At 55.4% G+C, this 19,541-nt stretch overlaps 1 protein-coding gene across 1 annotated transcript in view; it reads right to left on the reverse strand.

Moving 5' to 3' along the window:
- Positions 1-18,504, reverse strand: part of OSBPL2 (oxysterol binding protein like 2) — a 38,216-nt gene extending 19,712 nt beyond the window's left edge. The window contains exons 1-3 of the mRNA XM_025864959.2: positions 18,357-18,504; positions 5,032-5,132; positions 1,329-1,473 (exon numbers count right to left, since the gene is read on the reverse strand). Of these exons, the coding sequence (XP_025720744.1) occupies positions 1,329-1,473; positions 5,032-5,068 (182 nt within the window). The 5' untranslated portion in view covers positions 5,069-5,132; positions 18,357-18,504. The remainder of the gene's footprint in view (positions 1-1,328; positions 1,474-5,031; positions 5,133-18,356) is intronic.
- Positions 18,505-19,541: the final 1,037 nt, after the last annotated feature.

The following is a 19,541-nucleotide window of genomic DNA, read 5'->3' on the forward strand; positions in this document are numbered from 1 at the left end:
GCGTGGTGGCTCTGGGCTTCTGAGCAATGACAGTGCGTGCGCTGGCCCAGGTGGGAGGCACACTCTCCCCAGGGACATCACGTTAGGGGCAACCAGCTCGGGGCACACTGTTGATTTTAGGGTAAGAGGGAGAGAAGAACAGGGCTGCTGGAGATGAAATGGGAAAGGAAACTAACATTGGCAAGCACCACGGGCCAGGCTGCCAGCACCCAACGCTCAGCTCTAGACCCAGCTCTCCGCCGGGGCTCCGTGAACGCTGGGAGCAGCCACGGCGGGGCAGGCACAGACTGCGAGGGGTGCCACGTGGAAGGCTGTAGCTCCGGCCAGGGCCAGGAAGGGGCCCCCCGAGGTGAGCCTTGCTTGAGTCAGGAGGGAAAAGCCAGAACTAAAGAGACACAGGAGGAAAGCGCCGTGGCTGAGGGAGCCGAGCAGAGCTCCACTGTGGGAAAGACCTGGGCACCCCTGAGGACTTAAAAGAGGCCCCTGTCGGCTGTGACAACGGGACAGGGGCCGGAGCCAGAGGAGTAGGGCCAGCCCTTGCCCCAAGAGGAGGGTGACCTTACAGTCCCCTATCCCAGCTGAGACACTTCTCTTAGCCATCAACAGGGACCAGGTGGACACTGGCCGAGAATTCCAACCACGAGGTGGAGGAGGCCCAGTCCAACCAGTCTTGTGGAAAGACGACTCTGCCCACAGCATGGAGGCGACGAGAGGGTGTGGAAGCAGTTACAGGCACCATGAGGCGCAGGAGAAGCAGTGCAGATGAACTGGGGTATGACAGAGGAGCTAGGAGGGCTGAGGGGCCCAGACCCGTGGAACGAGGCCAGCGGGTCAGAGCTGGGCGACAGCGCACAGGGGAAGGAGGGCGGCATCGGGCCGACGTATGAACCAGATTCCCGGGCGCTGAGGGGATGAGGGCAGAGGTCCGGTCAACAGAGCCCGGCCTGCTCTCGGGCATGTGCCATCTGAGCATGCAGGGGGTGCCCTGACAAGTGCCGAGTGAATGAAGGCACAAACAGGGGTGTGAGTGAGGCACCTGAGTCCCCCTGTGCACACATCTAGTAGGCACGGGGGCCTAAGGCTCAGAGCGGGGTCTGCGTTGAGGCTGGAGGGCTCCCTTAAGCCAGAAAGCAAGTCATCATGGGATGGACGGAGGCCTTCTCCCCACCGCCATGGGATGCCATCCAGGGGCCCCCGCACCCAGGTGACACAGGCTGGGTCACTCCTCCGGCTCAGGGCTCAGGAGAGCTAGAGGAGCCCTGCAGCACAATGGGGGGCGGTCACAGATACACTGGAAGATTCTAAATCACACGTGCAGGATGACATACCTGTGCTTCTGAATCCCATTCTCTTGAGGGGGCCTCTCCCCGACCTTTCCAATCCCATTGCTTCTGCCCGTATCCACGCGCATCACTCCAGCGACTCTCTGATCCGCCTCTGAAAATTCCCCGGAAGAGTTCTCAGAATCAAAGCCTGCACACAACAAGCAGAATGGTCATTCTCGCAGGACTGGGAAGACATAAAGCCCCCCTCCAAGAGTCCTGATCACGGGACAGACTATCTGAAGCCCACATGGTTTCTGACTGACACATGCTGCAACCATTAGCTCTGCCCAGCAAGAGCCCCAGGCCGAGGCAGAGAATGCAGGTGTGCTTGCTCTCAGGGGGCTTTCCCACGAGCAGCTCAGACGCAGCCGCCACCCGGGGTTCTGCTGTCGGGCAGAGAGCGGTCTGTCTTTGCTCTGGTCAGGGCTCGCACCCTGTGCGGCGGGCCGCCCCGATGGCCCTCAGGCCCACCTCGAGGCTGCAGCGTGTTCTGCCCCTGCACAAGGTTTTGTTCTAGAATACAGGCCATGGCAGTAGCTTCTTTAGTACAGGAACGCCCTGCCGGACTCTCAGGCCCGTGAGCAAGAACCCAAGCGTGGAATGAGCAGCTGAAGCTCTGCAAGCATCCCACATCAACAGAGAGCTCAGGCAGTGGGTTCCTGAGGACTTCCCCACCAGGAGGGCCTTCTCCCACAGGAACAGGCTGCTACAGGGGAAAGGAGGCCCCCTTCCTCTCACATCAGCCGGTACGGCCCACCGAGGCACACGCCTTCTGCTCCTGGGCTCGCCAGCACTGAGCCGCGGCTGCCAGAACAAAGCCCGCCCACCCAGGGAAGGGGCTCCGGGACCGCAGTGCTCAGCCGTAGCCGTGGCCGTGACCACTGTAGGGACGACATGAGACCCAGCGGGAGCTGAGTTCCCACCAGCCCCTCACTTGGCAGAGGAAGACGAGGCCCAGGGCATAAGGCCAGGCGGGGGAGCGCTGCCAGACCCGAAACATAAACAAATCTGCTACTATACTTTCCTGAGAATATGCACAAAATCCTCTCTCCTGCTCCTCCACGTTGACAGGTTCGCAAGATGTAGCACTGATACTTACCATACAATGGCTCTGCAAGGTTTGTCAAAAACGAGCCTCCTAAATGATCAATATTCCCTCAAACAGCCTGTCACCTCTGATCTTGCTACCTACCTAAGAGCAACATCTACTTAATCCCCAGCCTAAACTTCACTCTTTCTTTTTTTAAGATGTATTTATTTGAGAGAGACAGAGCACGAGCAGGGGGGAGGGGCGGAGGGAGAAGCAGACTCTGCTGAGCGAAGAGCCCCATGCGGGGCTTGATCCCAGGACCCTGACTGAGGACATGACCTGAGCCGAAATCAAGAGCCGGGCTGAGGCTTAAGTGACTGAGCCACCTAGGCGCCCCTTGTTCCTTTCTTAAGGAGACCCCCTGCCTGACCACCCTCCACCAGTGTCCCTGTCTGCACGGGTCCCCCATTGCTGGGAGGTCCCGCCTGAATGTGCACCCAGGAAAACAAGGCAACTCATCGCTGACAATCATGCTGAAGTCTTTCCTCAGATCAAGCCAACACTACGTAAACAGGTTAAACATTTTCATCTATAACACATATTTATTGTAGAAAACAGAAAAGACAGATAAGCAAAGAAGCCTGAAATCACCTGTTAATCTGATTACTCGGAGGCACACACTTCTAACAGGTCGGTCTGTTTCTGTACACGTTTTCCATGCACCTTAAAACCTTCCCCTTGGGGCGCCTGGGTGGCTCAGTCGGTTGGGCGTCTGCCTTCGGCTCAGGTCATGATCCCGGAGTCCCAGGGTCAAGCCCCAAGTCGGGCTCCCTGCTCAGCGGGGAGTCTGCTTCTCCCTCTGACCCTCATCCTGCTTGTGCTCTCTCTCTCTCAAATAAATAAAATTTTTTAAAAATAAAACAGAAAATAAAAAAATAAAACTTTCCCCTTTAATAGTGCTGATCCTTGGCCGAAGCAGCTGCCTACCAAGTGCTGATCCTTGGCCGAAGCAGCTGCCTACCAAGCCATTCATCCGGTCCGTGCTGGGTTTGGATACTCTGTCCTACTTTCTCCACAGAGCTAGAGTCAGGCCAGTCCTCCGCAGTGACGCAGTCAGCACTCTGCGTCTCTCCAGGCTGCGTCACTGCACTGGGAGACGTGGTGCTTTTCTTCTATTATCTGGTTTAGAACCAAAGGACTGAGGTGAGAAAGCACCGTCCCCAGACAGCTGCCTCCGCCTCTGTCTCAGGGACGTGGCCCTGCCGTGCGCAGAGGCAGAGATGGAAGTTTCTCCAAACGGCACGCTGCACAAAGCTCAAGTCCTCTCTGGAGAAAACCCTCCAGGCCAAGTCCAGAGACATTCAGGAATCTGGCTACACTGGTCCCTGGCGAAAGGAAACTTCCTACGAGACCCCGAAGAGAGGGGCGCGGCAAGGCTGGCTCTCCTGCTCCCAGATGTAGTCGCCCCCGCAAGGGCCCGGCGACCCAAGGGCCTGAGGCCCTACCGACCACCGTGCTTGGCAGGAATCAGCTGCGAGCGGTGACTGAGGAGCAGGTCAGGCAGACCGACGCGCTTCCTGGGAGCACATCTAGGAGGAGCACTGCAGCCACAAGGTCACGGAAGAGGACTGAATAATCTGGCCTCTGAAAACCATGGGCAGCTCAGCGCCTCCTGCTTCTTGGGCTTCAAAGAAGTCAGCAGTCTGGGGCTGCCCGTCCACCAACCCGCTGCGACCCTGGGTCTGAGGGGAGGAGCGCGGCTGCAGAGCGACTGACGCCCCGAGAGCCCTGTGGGGGCTCCACGAGACCGACGGGGCGGCACACGCCACCAAGCAGGCCCAGAGGGCACGGTCACGGCAATCGAGCAGGCACGAGGAGCCCCGCTGACCCGAGAGTCCGTCACTAAAAACCTGGCCCTGAGAAGTAGTTCAGAGTTGCTGTTAGAGTCCTCTACCTAACAAGCAGGGAACTGGACTACAAGAGTCTCCCGAAGTCCCTTCCCACCACTAACGGTCCTCAGCAGACAACACACAACGTTCCAAATGTTGATCGTGAGGGATGGCGGGCAGAGAAGGAATGGCCAGCTTCGACGTCAAGGGTCGTGAGGAGCACACGGTCACTGCGCACTTGCCCCCTCAGGTGCTTGGGGCTTCTTCCCAGTGACGGGGAGAAGAGGCCGTTCGAAGTCAGCGTGAGCTGGGCCAGCCCAGCCTGCCCTCCCCTTCCCTGCGCCCACCCCCACACACGCACACACAGGCCCTGCCACGCGCTAGTTCCTGGCAGGCTCACACCGTCGTCTATGGGACAGACGGCAGGCTGCGTATCAGTCTCGACAACGGTCTTGGGCGAAGCTAGACCAGATCAGTTCTAACGTGAAGACAGCAAGGCGTGGTCAGTGTGACTACAAATATGACGAAAGAAAACTGAGCACCTCACTTAGGGATGCAAACAAAAGCATCTACACTCCAGGGTAACTCTTAGAGATGAAACTCAGTTGCCCTTTCTTGTTATCACCTGTGGCCCAGAGCCTCCCCCCACACGCCTCTGCTGAGTTGTCAGTGCCAGGGAATGCTCCCATCTCTCGCCTGCACGGCTTTACCGAGCCTTCTCATGCCCCCAGGACCAAGTCTGGGACCGGGACACCGTGGCCCCGGAGTCGGTTCCTGCCCCGCTCACCTGTGACGGCATCGAAGAATTCCTCCTCGCCGTTCATCCTTCGGTAGCCGGGCTCCCTTGCCACCTGGTCTCGGCCTTTCTACGAAGTCATTGTACTGGACCTACATTGACGTGTAAGGAATCATATGCTGTCAACTTTCCTTTTGGTAAAAACCCAACAGGCACTGGAGATCTAAGGGGAAACACATTTCTGTATACTTAGCTTTCAAAAGTTTTATGGTTTAGAGACGTTTAAAAAAATACGCAATCACCATTCTTGAAATCAATCTCAATTACAATTTAAGCAAAGAAATTAAATGATCTAACAAATGTATGATTTCAAAAAATATGAGAGAAGCATTCACAATGTAAATATCCATCAATGAATAATAGATTCATAAGTAATCACCTTATAAGTTATTTTTAAAAATCATTATCCACAGTTGTATAAGAAAATGTTAAACACTAGAATCAACAACACAAGAAAACAGCAGGTGTCGGTGTGGATGTGGAGAAAAAGGAACCCTCGTGCACTGTGGGTGGGAATGCAAACTGCTGCAGCCACTGCGGAAGACAGTAGGGAGGGTCCTCAAACACTAAAAACAGAATCATCTCGTGATCCAGTAATTCCACTGCTGGGTATTTACCCAAAGAAAACAAAAACACTAATTCTCAAAGATAAACGCACCCCTATGTTTACTGCAGCAATATTTACAATAACTAGGATGCAAAAGCAACAAAGTGTCCATGGACAGAGATAATGTGTGTGTGTGTGTAATATTACTCAGCCACAAAAAGGATGAAATCTTGCCACTTGCAACAACATGAATAAACCTAAAGAGTATTATTATGTGAAACAAGTCAAAGAAAGACGAATACCATACAATTTCACTTATATGTGGAACCGAAAAACAAATGAATAAACCAGGAAACAAACACAAAGCAGAGACAGACCTGTACATACAGAGAAGAGGCTGACAGTTGCCAGGGGGAGGGGGAGGGCCCGGCTTCCAGCTGTGGAGTGAACGGTCACGGATCAAAGGCCCAGCATGGGGATGTCACTGATGGCGCTGGGACAGCGCGGCGTGGTGACAGATGGCAGCTACACTTGTGAGCCAGCATCACAGGGTTGTACACCTGAGACTAAGGTAACATTGTGTCAACTATACTTCCACTTTTAAATATAATAACAAACTTTTAAAAAGAAAACAATGAGGGGTGCAGTTCAGTTCAGCCTCTGACTCTTGTTTTTAAAGGCTCAGGTCGTGATCTCAGGGTTGTGAGAGCGAGCCCCGCAATGGGCTCTGCGCCGGGTGTGGAGCCTGCTTGAGATTCTCTTCCTCTGCCCCTCCCACCTCGTGCGCTCGCGCTCTCTCTCCCCTCTCCCCTCTTCAAAAAAGAAAACCACAGAATGATTGAGGTAGGGGAAGGTGCTGGACAGGCGGAAGGGCAGGTCAGTTGTGGTGAGGTGCTCACACGTCTGGGGTTCTAACACACCCCAGAACCTCCCGCTGAAGGTCGCTGCAAACAAGAAAGTGCACAGTGAGGTTCGGGTGCGTGTGTCACGCTGACTTTAAACCAAGTTTCCATCCCAAAGAATCAAGGCAGCTGGATAAGTGAGCTGCTATTGACACAAACTGAAATCGACTTATATTTTCTCAAAATTATTTTCGCAGAACTCACTCATATCCCTTTATGAAGAGCAGTATCTTATAAACAGTAAGAGACTGAAGCAGAAGATCACCCTTGTCCCAGAAGGTTTGACTTTTTATGAAAACAAGCTGAATCTATGTCTAACTGTGTTAGTAGCACCGAGGTGAGGCCCAGAGCCCTCCTCCCGGTTCTGAGGGCAGCGAAGGCGCCGATGGTCCCCAGGGAGGGACGTGCCCTCCAACCTTGAAGTGGTGACACAGTGCTGGGTGATGACGCCAAAGCGGCTCATCCCCGGCCCTGTCCTGAGCATACGTGAGCTTCCACACTCTGAAACAAATCGGCATGAAGTTACTCCATTCTTCCTGCCCTGAAAGGTTCTCTCAGAGATACCTTTCTCTTTCCCACCATGCGGAGCCAGGCACTGGGCAGCTTCTGGAAACACCCATACAAAGCCTCCCTCAGCAGTCCAGGATTTGTTGCCTGAGCACGTTAGAGAAGTTACTGCTTCCTCTAATTCCTCGCTGACATGACCTGTCCCATCTACAACACACAGCCACTTGCTCGGCCCCTCTGGAAGCCACTCAAAGGAACCAGGGTCCCTGGAGGAGAAATGGCGGAATCCAGGCCTGGGATCCCTCTCAGGCAGCAAGAAGCCAGCGGGTCGTGTCACAAGGCTCAGGATGAGCCCACAGAGGCTCCCCCTGCAACAAGGGAACCAACCGAGCGCCAGCACACAGCAAGAGACGGAGACACGTCGGACACAGCTAAGCGCTCGGGCTCCTACAGATGCTGGGAAGGAGACAAGGTGGTCATCCTGGGGGATGCCCACACACCCTTCTGAAACCAGCCAGCAACAGGGGAGCACCAAGCCACCACCCAGCCTTCTTTCCCGCGCGGGCTCTGGGCTGCCGTCTGGCCGAACGACAGAGCACTGCCCCTTGGCAGCCGGGCTGACAAGTCCGTGCAGAGGCAGTGAGAGTGCGGGCGCGGCACTGCTGCGTGAGCCGGACGAGTGACCGCGTCCTGCGCCGTCCCCGTGCCGCCCACCAGCAGCGCCGCGGAACCCGAACCGGGTGCACCAGGTGCCCCCTGCACAGGAGCGGGCCGCCCCCTCTCTGCCGTTGCGCCCAGAAACTCCAGCCCAGACATGGCCCGGCCTCCGGCTCTAAGCACCACCGTCAGGAACACAGAGAAACATGCTGAGCTCCAGCCTGACGACAGAGTCGGCAAAACCCAGGCTCTCGGGAAGTGTGCAGGACAGACCCAGCTTCTCGGAGCAACAAACCGCAAAGGACGGAGAGGGCGCGGGGAGGGTGGTCTCCCGGGTGCTGGGGCCCATCAGCTACGCATCCAACTACACCCGGGAACGGTCGGCAGGCACTGCCCAGGGCGAAAGCGCGGTGGACGGTGGAGGCCGGCCTGCGATCCTGACCGAGGGGGTAGTGTCAGGGGTGCGTACGTAGGTCAAAACGTACTGTACGGCTTACACGTGGTTACTTCGTCGTACATCAATTAAACCTCAAATCAGGGACTTTTTAAAAAAAGGCACAGGTGTCATAATGGCATTCTTTACAAGGGGCCTTCTCTTTAGAGCTACACGTTGAAATCCGTGTGGACAGAAGGACATGCTGGGAGCTTCCTCAGAGTAACTTGGAAGCAGAGGGCAGGGCCGACCCGCAGCCGAAGCCGGTCACTGCAGAAGCCAGGGTGTCCGCGCAGGGGGCCCTCGGGCTCTGCCGCCTGCCTTCCTGTACGCTGAAAATCTCCCATGATAAAAGGTACATTAAAGGCCATGACATTTTCCTTTTTTATACACTTTCTCACCCAGAACAAAAGTCCTAATGTTAACAGTAAGTCAATCAAAATGTATGGAAATCTTTACACTGAGGCTCTGTCAGGCTGGACAAACGCTGGCTATCAGCCAGGCCACCGCTGAGGACCGGACCCTGCCTGGAAGGCCTCGCTCATAAACCCCACACGGGCGCTCCACGAGGTCAACGACGGAATTTTCACAGCACCCTTCAGGCTGGCTCACATTTTACAAGTTCAGTAATTAAATCCAACAGTCTCGAGGTAACTCCTGAAAGAGCGGTCTTCTTCTTTTTGCCTGGGTAATCGAACTCCCCACTGCCACAGACCATCAATGCAAAACGGCGATTTCCCTCACGCCTTCCACAAACACCCTCCCACTGCCACCTGGTGCCAGGCCTGGGGGCGGGGGGGCCTCTGGGAGGCCTCTGTGGGGCAGGCTTCCCATGAGCATTCCAGCCCTGGGTCCTTCACATGCCCACCCACCAACCTGACCCCGTCGCACAAGAGGGGGCTCCCGCTGCCCTGGGCCCTGCAGCGCTTGGTCATCCGCCTGCAGGCTGGGCCGCCTGGAGTGCTGGACGTGGGTCTCCCACCCCCAGATCTGACCCACACACCCTGTGCAGGGGAGTGCAGGGCCGTGCGCATAAAGCCCCCCTCCCCCGAGCAAGAAGGCTATGCACCCGAGGGGCACTTAGGCTTTGTAACTCAGCCCTCTACCACAGTAGACGGATGTACAGAAAGTCAACTGTTCAAGAAACAGCATCAACAAGAAGGCAGAATTTAATATTTCCCACATATGTTCTTCTTCAGGCAGATTTTATTGTGCATCCATGAAGACAGTATTTCAGGAAAGGACTTTTTTTTTTTTAATTAGCTGTTTCTGTTCAACTGTCCCCTCTTCTAACTGCAGAGAAAACCCAGGAAACTAAGCCTGTACCGCGCATCTTCACTGACTTCCTGTCATCCTGCTGTCCTTCTGCACTGCCCTTAGGCCCAAGGGCGATGCCACAGGGCTGACCTGGCCTCATGGAGGGAACAGACGAAGGAGGCAGAGGTCTTGATCCCTCCATGTGGGGACCTCCCACCAGGGGTTGAAGTGAATCCTCACTCCCAGCCTCTTCACGGGGGCACCAGCCCAGGACACCCCACCATTCCTCCCAGTCTCCCACAAAATGCCCACCCCCCTGAGAAGAGCCCCATCCAGCTCTCTTTACAGCAGGCACTGACTGCCATCCATACGTCCAGGAGCCTGGCTCCAAATGCAAAAGCTCCCACTACCACTTGTACAAATACGAGTACACCTGCACAAATACCACTCCAGTCTTGCATAGCCACCTGTACGGTTCTCCTAGAAAAGCAGACCTACTCACATCGGAGTAAGTGACTAGCTAAGGGACCCAGAGGTTAATCTTCATGGTCAACTCACTAGAAAGATGAACTGTGTGTTACTTCTCTTCTCTATAAAAAACAGGCAAGGCGGGCGCCTGGGTGGCTCAGTTGGTGAAGCGACTGCCTTCGGCTCAGGTCATGATCCTGGAGTCCCGGGACCGAGTCCCCACATCGGGCTCCCTGCTCAGCAGGGAGTCTGCTTCTCCCTCTGACCCTCTTCCCTCTCGTGCTCTCTCTCTCTCATTCTCTCTCTCTCAAATAAATAAATAAAATCTTTAAAAAAAATTAAAAAATAAAAAACAAAACACAGGCAAGGCAACTTAGGTGTGATCTTCACAAAGAAAGGAAAAGACATTAGCAATATGAAAACTCTAAAAGTACTTTTATAGATAAGTAAATAAATAAATTCTATTTAATAATTTAAAGATGCATTGGCAAGCATCATCCAGACGGAAGGTATATAAGGGAACAGAGGACTTCACACCACCAACCAAGCGGGTTGAAGACGCACACACAACACGCCACCCAATAGCACCAGCAGACACACGTTCTTCTCAAGCACACGGGACAGTGTCAAGCAGAGACCGCACGTTAGGCCACAAATTACAGCTCAACAGATTGTACAAACTAGACCTCATGCAAAGCATCTCCTCTGCCTGTGAGGCAATGAGCGAGAAATTAATAACAAAGGAAATATTCACATCCAAGACATCACAAGGGAAATTAGAAAATACTTAGAAACAAATGAAAATGAAAATACGACATATGCGAACTTAGGAGATGTGGCGAAAGCAGTGCTGAGAGGAACTCAATGAAATAACACCAACATCAAAAAATAAGAAAAAAGTCTCAAATCAATAACTTTATGACGGAAGGAAAAAGGACAAATACCAACATTAGCGGAAATAAGGGAGTAAGAAGAAAAGAAAAACAGAGAAAATTAATGAAACCAAAACTTGGTTCTCTGATAAGACCAACAAAATTGATCACCTGCAGCTAGGCAGACGAAGATAAAGAGAGACAACACTCAGCTACAACTGCACATTACCACCGCGTCTACGTAAACAGACAGGACTGAATGAGAGCGCTGTGAGCGAGGGCACGCCAACCAACTGGATGCCCTTTTGCTGAAACGGACAGATTCCCAGAAACACAGGACCCACCACGACCAACTCACAAAGAAACAGAAAACCTCTGACTAGCGAGGAGATTGAATCAGTGATCAAATAGCTCGCAGTGAAGGAAAGCCCTAGGCCTGATGGCTTCACTGCCTAAAACTGGGCTTCCGTCACGCCCGTCAGAAATGGAGGTGAGCGGGCAGCAGCCACCTCCATCAGCATCTGCAAGGCTCTCAGCACCCTGTGGCTCTTAAGGTCAAGGCCAAACGCTTCTGGAAACCTGTGTGCATCCCCAGTGCCGAGGACACGGGGAGCCTCAGGCTAGTGATGGAGAAAACCAACGTCTCTGCTGCCTCCCCACAGGGCCTCTCCTTCCCCACGGGCAGCGTGGTGGGCAGACCCTGGAAAGATGCTCCCACGACACCAAGACGTTGGCAGAGTGGCCCACCAAGAACAGGAAACACTGTCACTCCTGAGTGTGAGCCACCCAGTTCAGCACACGACGCACACAACTAGGCACGAGTGGGAAGCAGAGAACGGAAAGAGCGAAGGGAGGAGAGGAGAGACCAAGGCCGCCTGGTGGCGCTGACACACCCCAAGGAGAAGGCCGGCCCTGAGGTGGCCACAGCCCGCTGACCTCTCCACCAGGCAGGAGCGAGGGGCCCGGAGCCACATGTCCCCGTGCCCCCAGAGACCTCACCCCTCCCACAGCCATGCCGCTGCAGGCAGACAGTGCTTCCTGGCTACACGGTCCTTGTGGTCACTCATGTTTTAGCATTTTAGTCTTTAAATGTCCACTTTGCACACAAAACCCACCTGTCACCTGGAATCCTAAAGACCCTTGCCCTACTGATGCCCCACTATGCCACAGTTCCCAGTTTCTTCCTTCTGTAAAACACCAAAAATCAATGGAAACAAAGGCTCAAGCTGCACTGGCTCCAGAGCCATGGCGCAGAACCTCCAGTCTTGCTGGAGACGCACTCGCCTGCTTGGTCTGGTGCAGTAGCCTCTGAGCACCTGAAATGTGGCTGACGTGTCAGACAAAGGGAACGCTTACTCTCATGTATGCTAACGAACTGAACGCCTTCCTCCTAAGCATCCATCCTGGACACAGCACTCCAAGGCCTCACTGGGCTGAGACCATGGCTGGCTTTCACGCTGACTGCCTGGCAGCCCTGGAAAGCTCTGGTGGTCCCGCCACCTGGACGCATGTGGAAAGGAGGCAGCTGGCAGAGCAGGGAGGGGCGGAAGCAAGGGGCCAGTCCCATTGGCAGCAGCCTTCCCCAAACCCACAGTAAGGACATGGGGCCAAGCCTGCTGTTCATTCTGATTTCCAAGCCCTGGACTGCTCAACTTGCACTCACTACCCGCTGAGGAAAGGTCAGGCCCTCCTATCCCCACAGCTGCGGGACAACCTGCTCTCTGCACACAGCCTCCTTCACAAGGGGAGCCGCACGTGGCTGTCTGCCTCCCACCCCCCGGGGCACCTCTCACACCCGGGTCTCACTATGGGCAGGAGCAGAGACGGACCTTCAGACACCGCTTCCTGAGACCTGTGTGGAACGTGGTTCCATCCAGGGGCACGTGAAGCTCCATGAAGGTGCCGTTTTTCAGGGCACAAGGAGGGAGCTGTGTGTTCTGAGGTGTGTGGCTCTCAGTCTCTGCCTCCCCAGGTCCATGTCATCATCACAGAAATCAGCTGCCTGACACGGGACAGAATTTATAGCTTTTGCACTGAGGGGCAGATTCCAGCTCTGCTTTCCCATAGACGGGCAAGCGGCAGCCCTACCTTAAGAAGGTGCTGCCTCACATCCAGACTCACACCCAGACCTGCGGGGCCGGCTTAGTGGCCATCACACAAGGACTGCTGGGTTTTGTTAGGAGTGCATGCAAGAAACAGAGCGCTTCTAGGCTTGAGGAAGGTAAACAAACTCATCATGCGATGTAAACAAACGTTCCTGTTAACCGCTGATTATTTACCGTTCTCCGTGCCAACAGGGTGGCCTGGTAAGGCAGGTGGAGGGTAGACCAGCCCGGCCCCAGGAGCGGCAGCGTGGGAGCCGCACTTCCTGCTGGGACTTGGGCCGGCCGCCCGGCTCAGCAGGTGGGAGCAGAGCGCCCCACCACCCACGACAATCTTCGTCTAGTTCCTGGCCTCCACTCGACCAACCTGCTTATCATGCAACAGCGAGCGCCAGAAACACATCACACACTTCGAGGAACAGGAGCTGAGAATCCAGCACCAAGGATGAATGCCAGCTTTTATACACACGTTTGTTTTAATCCATCTCGTCATTCTGTGACACAGGAAAAAGGGGTTCCAACATGCAGCCCGAGAGAATGCGGGAGGACACTCTGGACAGAGAGCTCCGACCACGGCCTACGGGCTGTGCTCACAGAAAACTGTCAAGCAGTCCCCAGGCCAGCAGCGCCGTGCAGGGTGCTGAGAATCCAAGAATCTACAGGGAGCATCCTCCCCGCACCCCAAACCCCTGCCACACCAGGCCCATCAGAATAATGGGAGGAGGCCACACACATCCCTGGAAGCCCAGATCCAGGAGATCTGAGGCTGGGCCTTGAACCTACACTTCTTATAAAACTCCCCAGGTTTTTCTGATGAGAAGCCAGTTTAAGAAGCCCATGATGCTAACCCAGGAGGGTTCTACCCTGACAGGAATCAGCATTCCACCCAAAGCCCAGCTACGGTAGAGACAGAAGCCACAGCACCTCTCAGGGAGCTGGCCCCCACCACAGGGGACCCCTCCTGCAGTCCTCTCCCTCTGGGTACTGAGTCCCTGGAACACAGGTGCTCAGTACCTGACTCAACAGGATCCCTCTTCCTCTCCGGTACGTGACAGTGTGACCACATGCCCCCCACTGCACCTGTCACCATGGTCATCCTTCACGGTGCTTCTTTTCATTCTACAGGTTTCCAGGTTGGACGTTAAATCATACAGTCACGCTGGTTTTAAGGCAGTAAAAGTCACTTTCCAGCCAAGCAGGTGGCTCAGGGTGTCAGATTGCAGTTCAACTTTTCTCACGACCAGCCTTTGATCAGCAAAACACACAGCCTTCCCTGCCCCGTGGCTGCCATAGTTTTTCCTAGAATCTGGATTCCTACAGCTCTCCTCCAGACCATTCTCATGTATATCGTGCTCTCTCCCCAGAACCCCTGCACCAGCCTGGAACAAGCCTTACTCTGGGCACCTTATAACCCTTCGTAAAGGTATGAACTCAGCAGTCAGTCAGGCCTGTCCACCCAGGCGGTTCCCACTGCTGACAGGCCACAGCCCTGGGGATGGCCCCAGATCCCGAGCACCCAGGGACCCAGGGACCCAGCGTTTCCAGAACAGCCCATCTTGGTGGGATGATGCCCAGAAGAGCGCTACCCTCCACCCCACCCTGGTCAGGCCCCACGGCTGTGCAGCCAGGGCCCAGTTCAGCCAGGACTAATCCCAGCGTCTGCGTCTCCAAACAACCCTGCAGGCACTACTTTGACAGAAACATGAAGCGAGCAGACACACAGCAGGCCATGGTCTTCCAACATCATGCTTCTTCATGACAGTCCTTTTCATTTTTTTTTTTTTAAGATTCTTTTTTTATTTTGGGGCACCTGGATGGCTCATTCAGTTAAGCATCTGCCTCGTGCTCAGGTCATGATCCCAGGGTCCTGGGATGGAGCCCCGAATCTGGCTCCCTGCTCACTGGGGAGACTGCTTCTCCCTCTACCCCTTCCCCCCCCACCCCCCGCTCATGATCTTGCTCTCTCTCAAATAAAATCTTAAAAAAAAACCCTTTTTTTAAGTTATCTCTATACCCAACCTGGGGCTTGGAACTCACCACCCCAAGATCAAGAGTTGCCTGCTCTAGTGACTGAGCCAGCCGGGCGCCCCAAGACAGTTGTTTGTAAGGGCTTACTTCCACTGTTTAGCTCAACACAAAGATTATAGTATTTGCGTAACCTGAAGATCCAGTTGAAAGAACGGTGATTTGAAATTCCGCCAGATAACCCAAAGTTGTTTTCTGAGTTTGGAAAGAAAAGGGAAAAACGCCATAAAGTTCACAGATATGTCTACGTGGCTCTCAGCCACACATTTATTAAGGAGAGCTGCTGGGATGGGCCGTACCCCACACCATGCTTCTGAGTCGGGGCTTGACCCCAACCCGAGCACCACGCACTCCCAACACCAAACACTCTGAAAGAGCAAAACCGACAGCAGAGACACACATATCAGTCCCTGTACGTGGAATCTGCGTTTAAAGAACCTACGTACTAGAACCTAAGATACTAATCCTGAGGACGTAAGTACTTTTTATTAATCACTCACGTTCGAACACTAACTCCTTCTCAGTCTCAATAAGCTACGAGTCCGTGCTCCAAGCTCAGAACTGAGCCACTCACGAGGCACTGCGCACTCAACACTAAGCCCAGGGTCCGCCCCCCACGGCGAAGTGCAGGGCCCTCTGCTGAGTTACAGGGATCCTCACGGGGCCAGGGGTGCTTGCATAAGTCCTGTACAACCTCACCTCAATAGTCGGAACTAGAAAGTTTACGGTAACTCATTTCAACAGGACGTAGCCCTCCCTACCAAAGATGCCCTTGGCTTCACTTCTAACCCACATCCATGTGTGTCTGTGCATCATGGTCAACATAAACCGTCTCCGGTCGGGGATTGAAGGTGTGCGGAGCACCTGTGACAATACCGGGCACTCGCCACGACACTGTCACATACATCCCTCACAGTAACCCGATTTACAGCCATAGACCCTGGAAGCACGAAAAGAGAAGTCACCCTGCCCCCACCCAGGTCAGAGTGCCACAGCCAGAACCTGCGTGCCCCCTGCCAAGGCACTTCCCGCTGCCCCCACTGCCTTCAGAACGACCCAACTCCTGAATACAACATGCTGGCCACCTCAAGGACCGACATCACAGCTCTCCCTCACTGTGAGCCCCACCTACCCCATGGCCGCCACAAAGTCCCAGGAAAAGACGAGGCCTTGGCTTTTCACGGAAATACTCAAGAAATCACTTGCAAGAGACAGCTGACCCCCTGTGTGAAGACAGTACAAGAATACATAGCAAGTTTCAAAAACTTCCCCACCAAAAAGCAAACGTCACTTTTATCATTAGCTGAAAGGAATAAAATCTTAAAAGACTCATTTGCCTGCATTTCCCGGAGGGCACAGGGCACGGCTAAGGGACACGAGGGTGAAAGTCAAGTGGTACCCGTGAGACAGTGTCACACGGAACACCAGTCTGACCCCTACACGCGCCTGGGACGAGGAACGCCTGAAGTGCATGCTTCACAGCCGCCGCGGGAGGTGTGCTCAGAGCTGAGTGCGGGCCACAGCCTTGTAGTTCTGGGCGTGTGTCCATCATCAGCCTGCTCCTTCGACTCGGCCTTCCACGCAGCGGACCTCAACCACCTCACTGCTGACCAAGGAGCTGGGCGGCAGGGGGACTATTTCAGCAAAATCTGGGATAGCTGGATGGAGAATTACTTTATTTTAGAAGAAATAAAATGGTTTTATAAACACTCATGCTCACAAAACATGAAACTCAGGTATATATGTTGTAAGAAATACAATTTAGACAGAGAGCAATGCAGCGCAATTAGAATAGTCCAGAAGAAAATGCAAAGAGAAGATCGGAAATAATTTTGGTTTCAAAAGGCAATACGGAGGGCGCCTGGGTGGCTCAGTTGGTTAAGCGACTGCCTTCGGCTCAGGTCATGATCCTGGAGTCCCAGGATCGAGTCCCACATCGGGTTCCCTGCTCAGCAGGGAGTCTGCTTCTCCCTCCGACCCTCTTCCCTCTCGTGCTGTCATCTCTCATTCTCTCTCTCTCAAAAATAAATAAATAAATAAAATCTTTAAAAATAAAAAAAAAATAAAAAAAATAAAACAACAAAAGGCAATACGGAGAGATATTTAAGAGTGTAAACTCTGAAGCCAGCCTACTTGGGTTCAAATCCCTGCTCCCTCACCTACTACTGTGTGACTTAGAGTAAGTCACCTAACCTCTCTGTTCCTCGGCTTCCTCATGAATACACTAAGAAGGTCAGCACCACATGAATGAAGTGGATCTAACATGCTCACAGCAGGCCTGGCAAAACAACTGTTACATATTAACGCCACCTGAGTTAGGAGCTGTTATTAACACAAGGACATGTGATGCAAACAGGAAAAGCAAATTCAACCGGGGAGACTCAATCATCTTTGCACGGTCATGTTCTCAGTGACAGCACCAGGCACGCACCGCACTGGACAAGGAGGAAGTACAGCCCATCAGGTTTCTGTCCGAAGCAAGAGGAAAGGGAACTAGCCATCTGGCGCACCTACTATGTGCCACCGTGTCATCTGCTCATCAGCCCTGCAGGTAAATGACACACGTCCCAGAGGGAGGAACTGCAGCTAGGGGAGACAGGAAACCACTGCCCAGCAGACAACGTCAGGAAGGGCCTTCCACCTTGCTGCCCAGCAAAGAACCACAAGGACCTGGGTCCCCCTGGAGCCCCAGGGCTGTGGCCTCCCAGCATCCCCACTGGGTTGGAGGGGTCAGGCCGCAGGCGGCCAGGCAGGCGACGGGCATGGCAGAAATGCCTGCTGAACCGAACTGAACGAGGCCAGGTCTCCAGATGCGCCCAGGCGGTCCTGAAAAGAGGCTAACGCTGCAGCTGCTGGCTCCGGTCGGTCAGCAGCTGGTCCTGGACTGACATTCAGGATGAAGACTCGAGGACGTGAGCACGGCTCCCCCGGAGCACCGTGCTGGCCCCAGCTTCTCCTTTAGCACAGGCGGGAGGCCCGACCCCGCGCCTGCCCGCGGCCCTGACCTGCGCGTGCACTCAACAAGTCCGGAGGCTCCCTGTGCCATCAGAGCTTCACGTCTAACTTGGGTGACATCCGAGCCGGACCAGGAGCGCCCGCAGCACGACAGCCGGACGGCCCGCCAGGTGCGGGGCGCCCCAGCCCTCCTCCCACAGGTGGTCGCCTGAGCGGCCGGGTCCCCGCGGGCGCTGCCCTCCGCGCGGCGCGCGTGCGACCCCCGAGCGCGCCCCCGCCCGCCCGACGCCCAGCGGGGCCGGCAGGCGCGCTCCGGCCTCCCAGCCCACCCGGCTTCCGGCGCCCCCGCCGCCGCCGCCCCCCGCCCGCCGCCAACTTTCCTCCCAAGTTTCCCCGGGGCCGCGGGCTGGCGGGCCGGCGGGGCGGACGGCGGGGGTCGGGCCGGGGTTGGGGAGCGGAGGCCGGGGCCGGGCCTGGCCGGCGGGCAGTGGGCACAGGGACCCGGTTCCCCTCCCCCCCAACCCCCGGCCCCGCCCGCCCAACGCCCGCCCGAACCCCGCCGACGCCCGGCCGAGGTCCCGGGCCGCTCACCTGGACCGCGGTCCCTCCGGCGCCTGCCGAGCCTCGCCGCCCACCCCGCCCCCGCCCCGCAGGCCCGCGACCCGCTGACACCGAGGCGGAAGTGCGGCCGGCCGCCGGGCAGACTGACAGCCCGCGCTCGCCACTCGCAGCGCCCGGCGCCAGAGCGTCAGCCGCCGCCCGCCCAATCAGCGCCCTGCCCGAGGGTCGCGCCGGGAGGCGGGACTATGCTACTAGTTTCGCGGGAGCGGCAACCCCCCCGCCCCTCGGGAGTCCCGCCCAGGAGGAAGAGTGATGTCACGGGCAGCCAGTCACAGCAGGGAGAGGCGGGGTTATGCAGATATTGACCCTAAAGGGGCGGGAGAGAGGGAGGAAGGGGCGTGGCTGGACGAGTTGAGTTTACAAACAGCGAGTCAGGTGGCGGGGGCGCTCCGCGGGCAGGTAGCTCTGCGCCCGCAGTTCCCAACCCCTAGGGACGGGCGGAGGCGGGAATCATCCTCCCAAAGCTGTCTCCCTCAGCTCAAGCGTCTTGCAGGGCTCCCCGTCGTCCCCCTTCCTTGGCATACCATTCATCTCTCATCAAAACCCAGCACCAGTTTACCCTCTGGCTGCATTCCTGACAGTTCATTCCTGTTTAAAACCCGCTGATCTGTAGTGGCTCCGTGATTGAGCCCAGAAGCTCTGGAGTCAGACCCTGAGCTTGCATCCTTATCAGCTCTGTGTGGCTTTGGGCAAGTTGAATAATCTCCCTGAGCCTATGAGCACCCAGATTTTCCTTTGCAAACCATATTTCTCCCACCCTCATCCCATTTAAATCATGGGTCTGGTTTGGAGTAACAGGAACCCGGCTAGTTGCTCAGAGTCACGGCAACTGGTTCAGGGGTGAGCAAGAGACCCTGTCCTAGCCAATGAGGGTCAGCCCTGGGACTTCTGCAGGGAGTCAGAGAGTTCAGGCCAGAAGGAAGGCTGAGGCCAAATGACTCTCCCATCTACCCACAGACCTCTCCAGAAAGAACCGGGCTGGGTGAGAGAAGGATGCATTGTCTGGAGCTACTAGTGGGCATCTTGCCACCATGAGGGGAGGAGCCACCAAGGAACGAAGCCAGCCCAGAGGAGCGCAAAAGCAGATATCGTGGGTCACCTGGAAGAGCTACACCTGAAGCAAGCTCTGCCCTAGACTTTTCAGTTATATGAGCT

This window comes from Callorhinus ursinus, unplaced genomic scaffold (assembly GCF_003265705.2).
Source record: "Callorhinus ursinus isolate GAN/ISIS: 27379988/994484 unplaced genomic scaffold, GSC_fseal_2.0 scaffold89, whole genome shotgun sequence".
Lineage (NCBI taxonomy): Eukaryota > Metazoa > Chordata > Mammalia > Carnivora > Otariidae > Callorhinus > Callorhinus ursinus.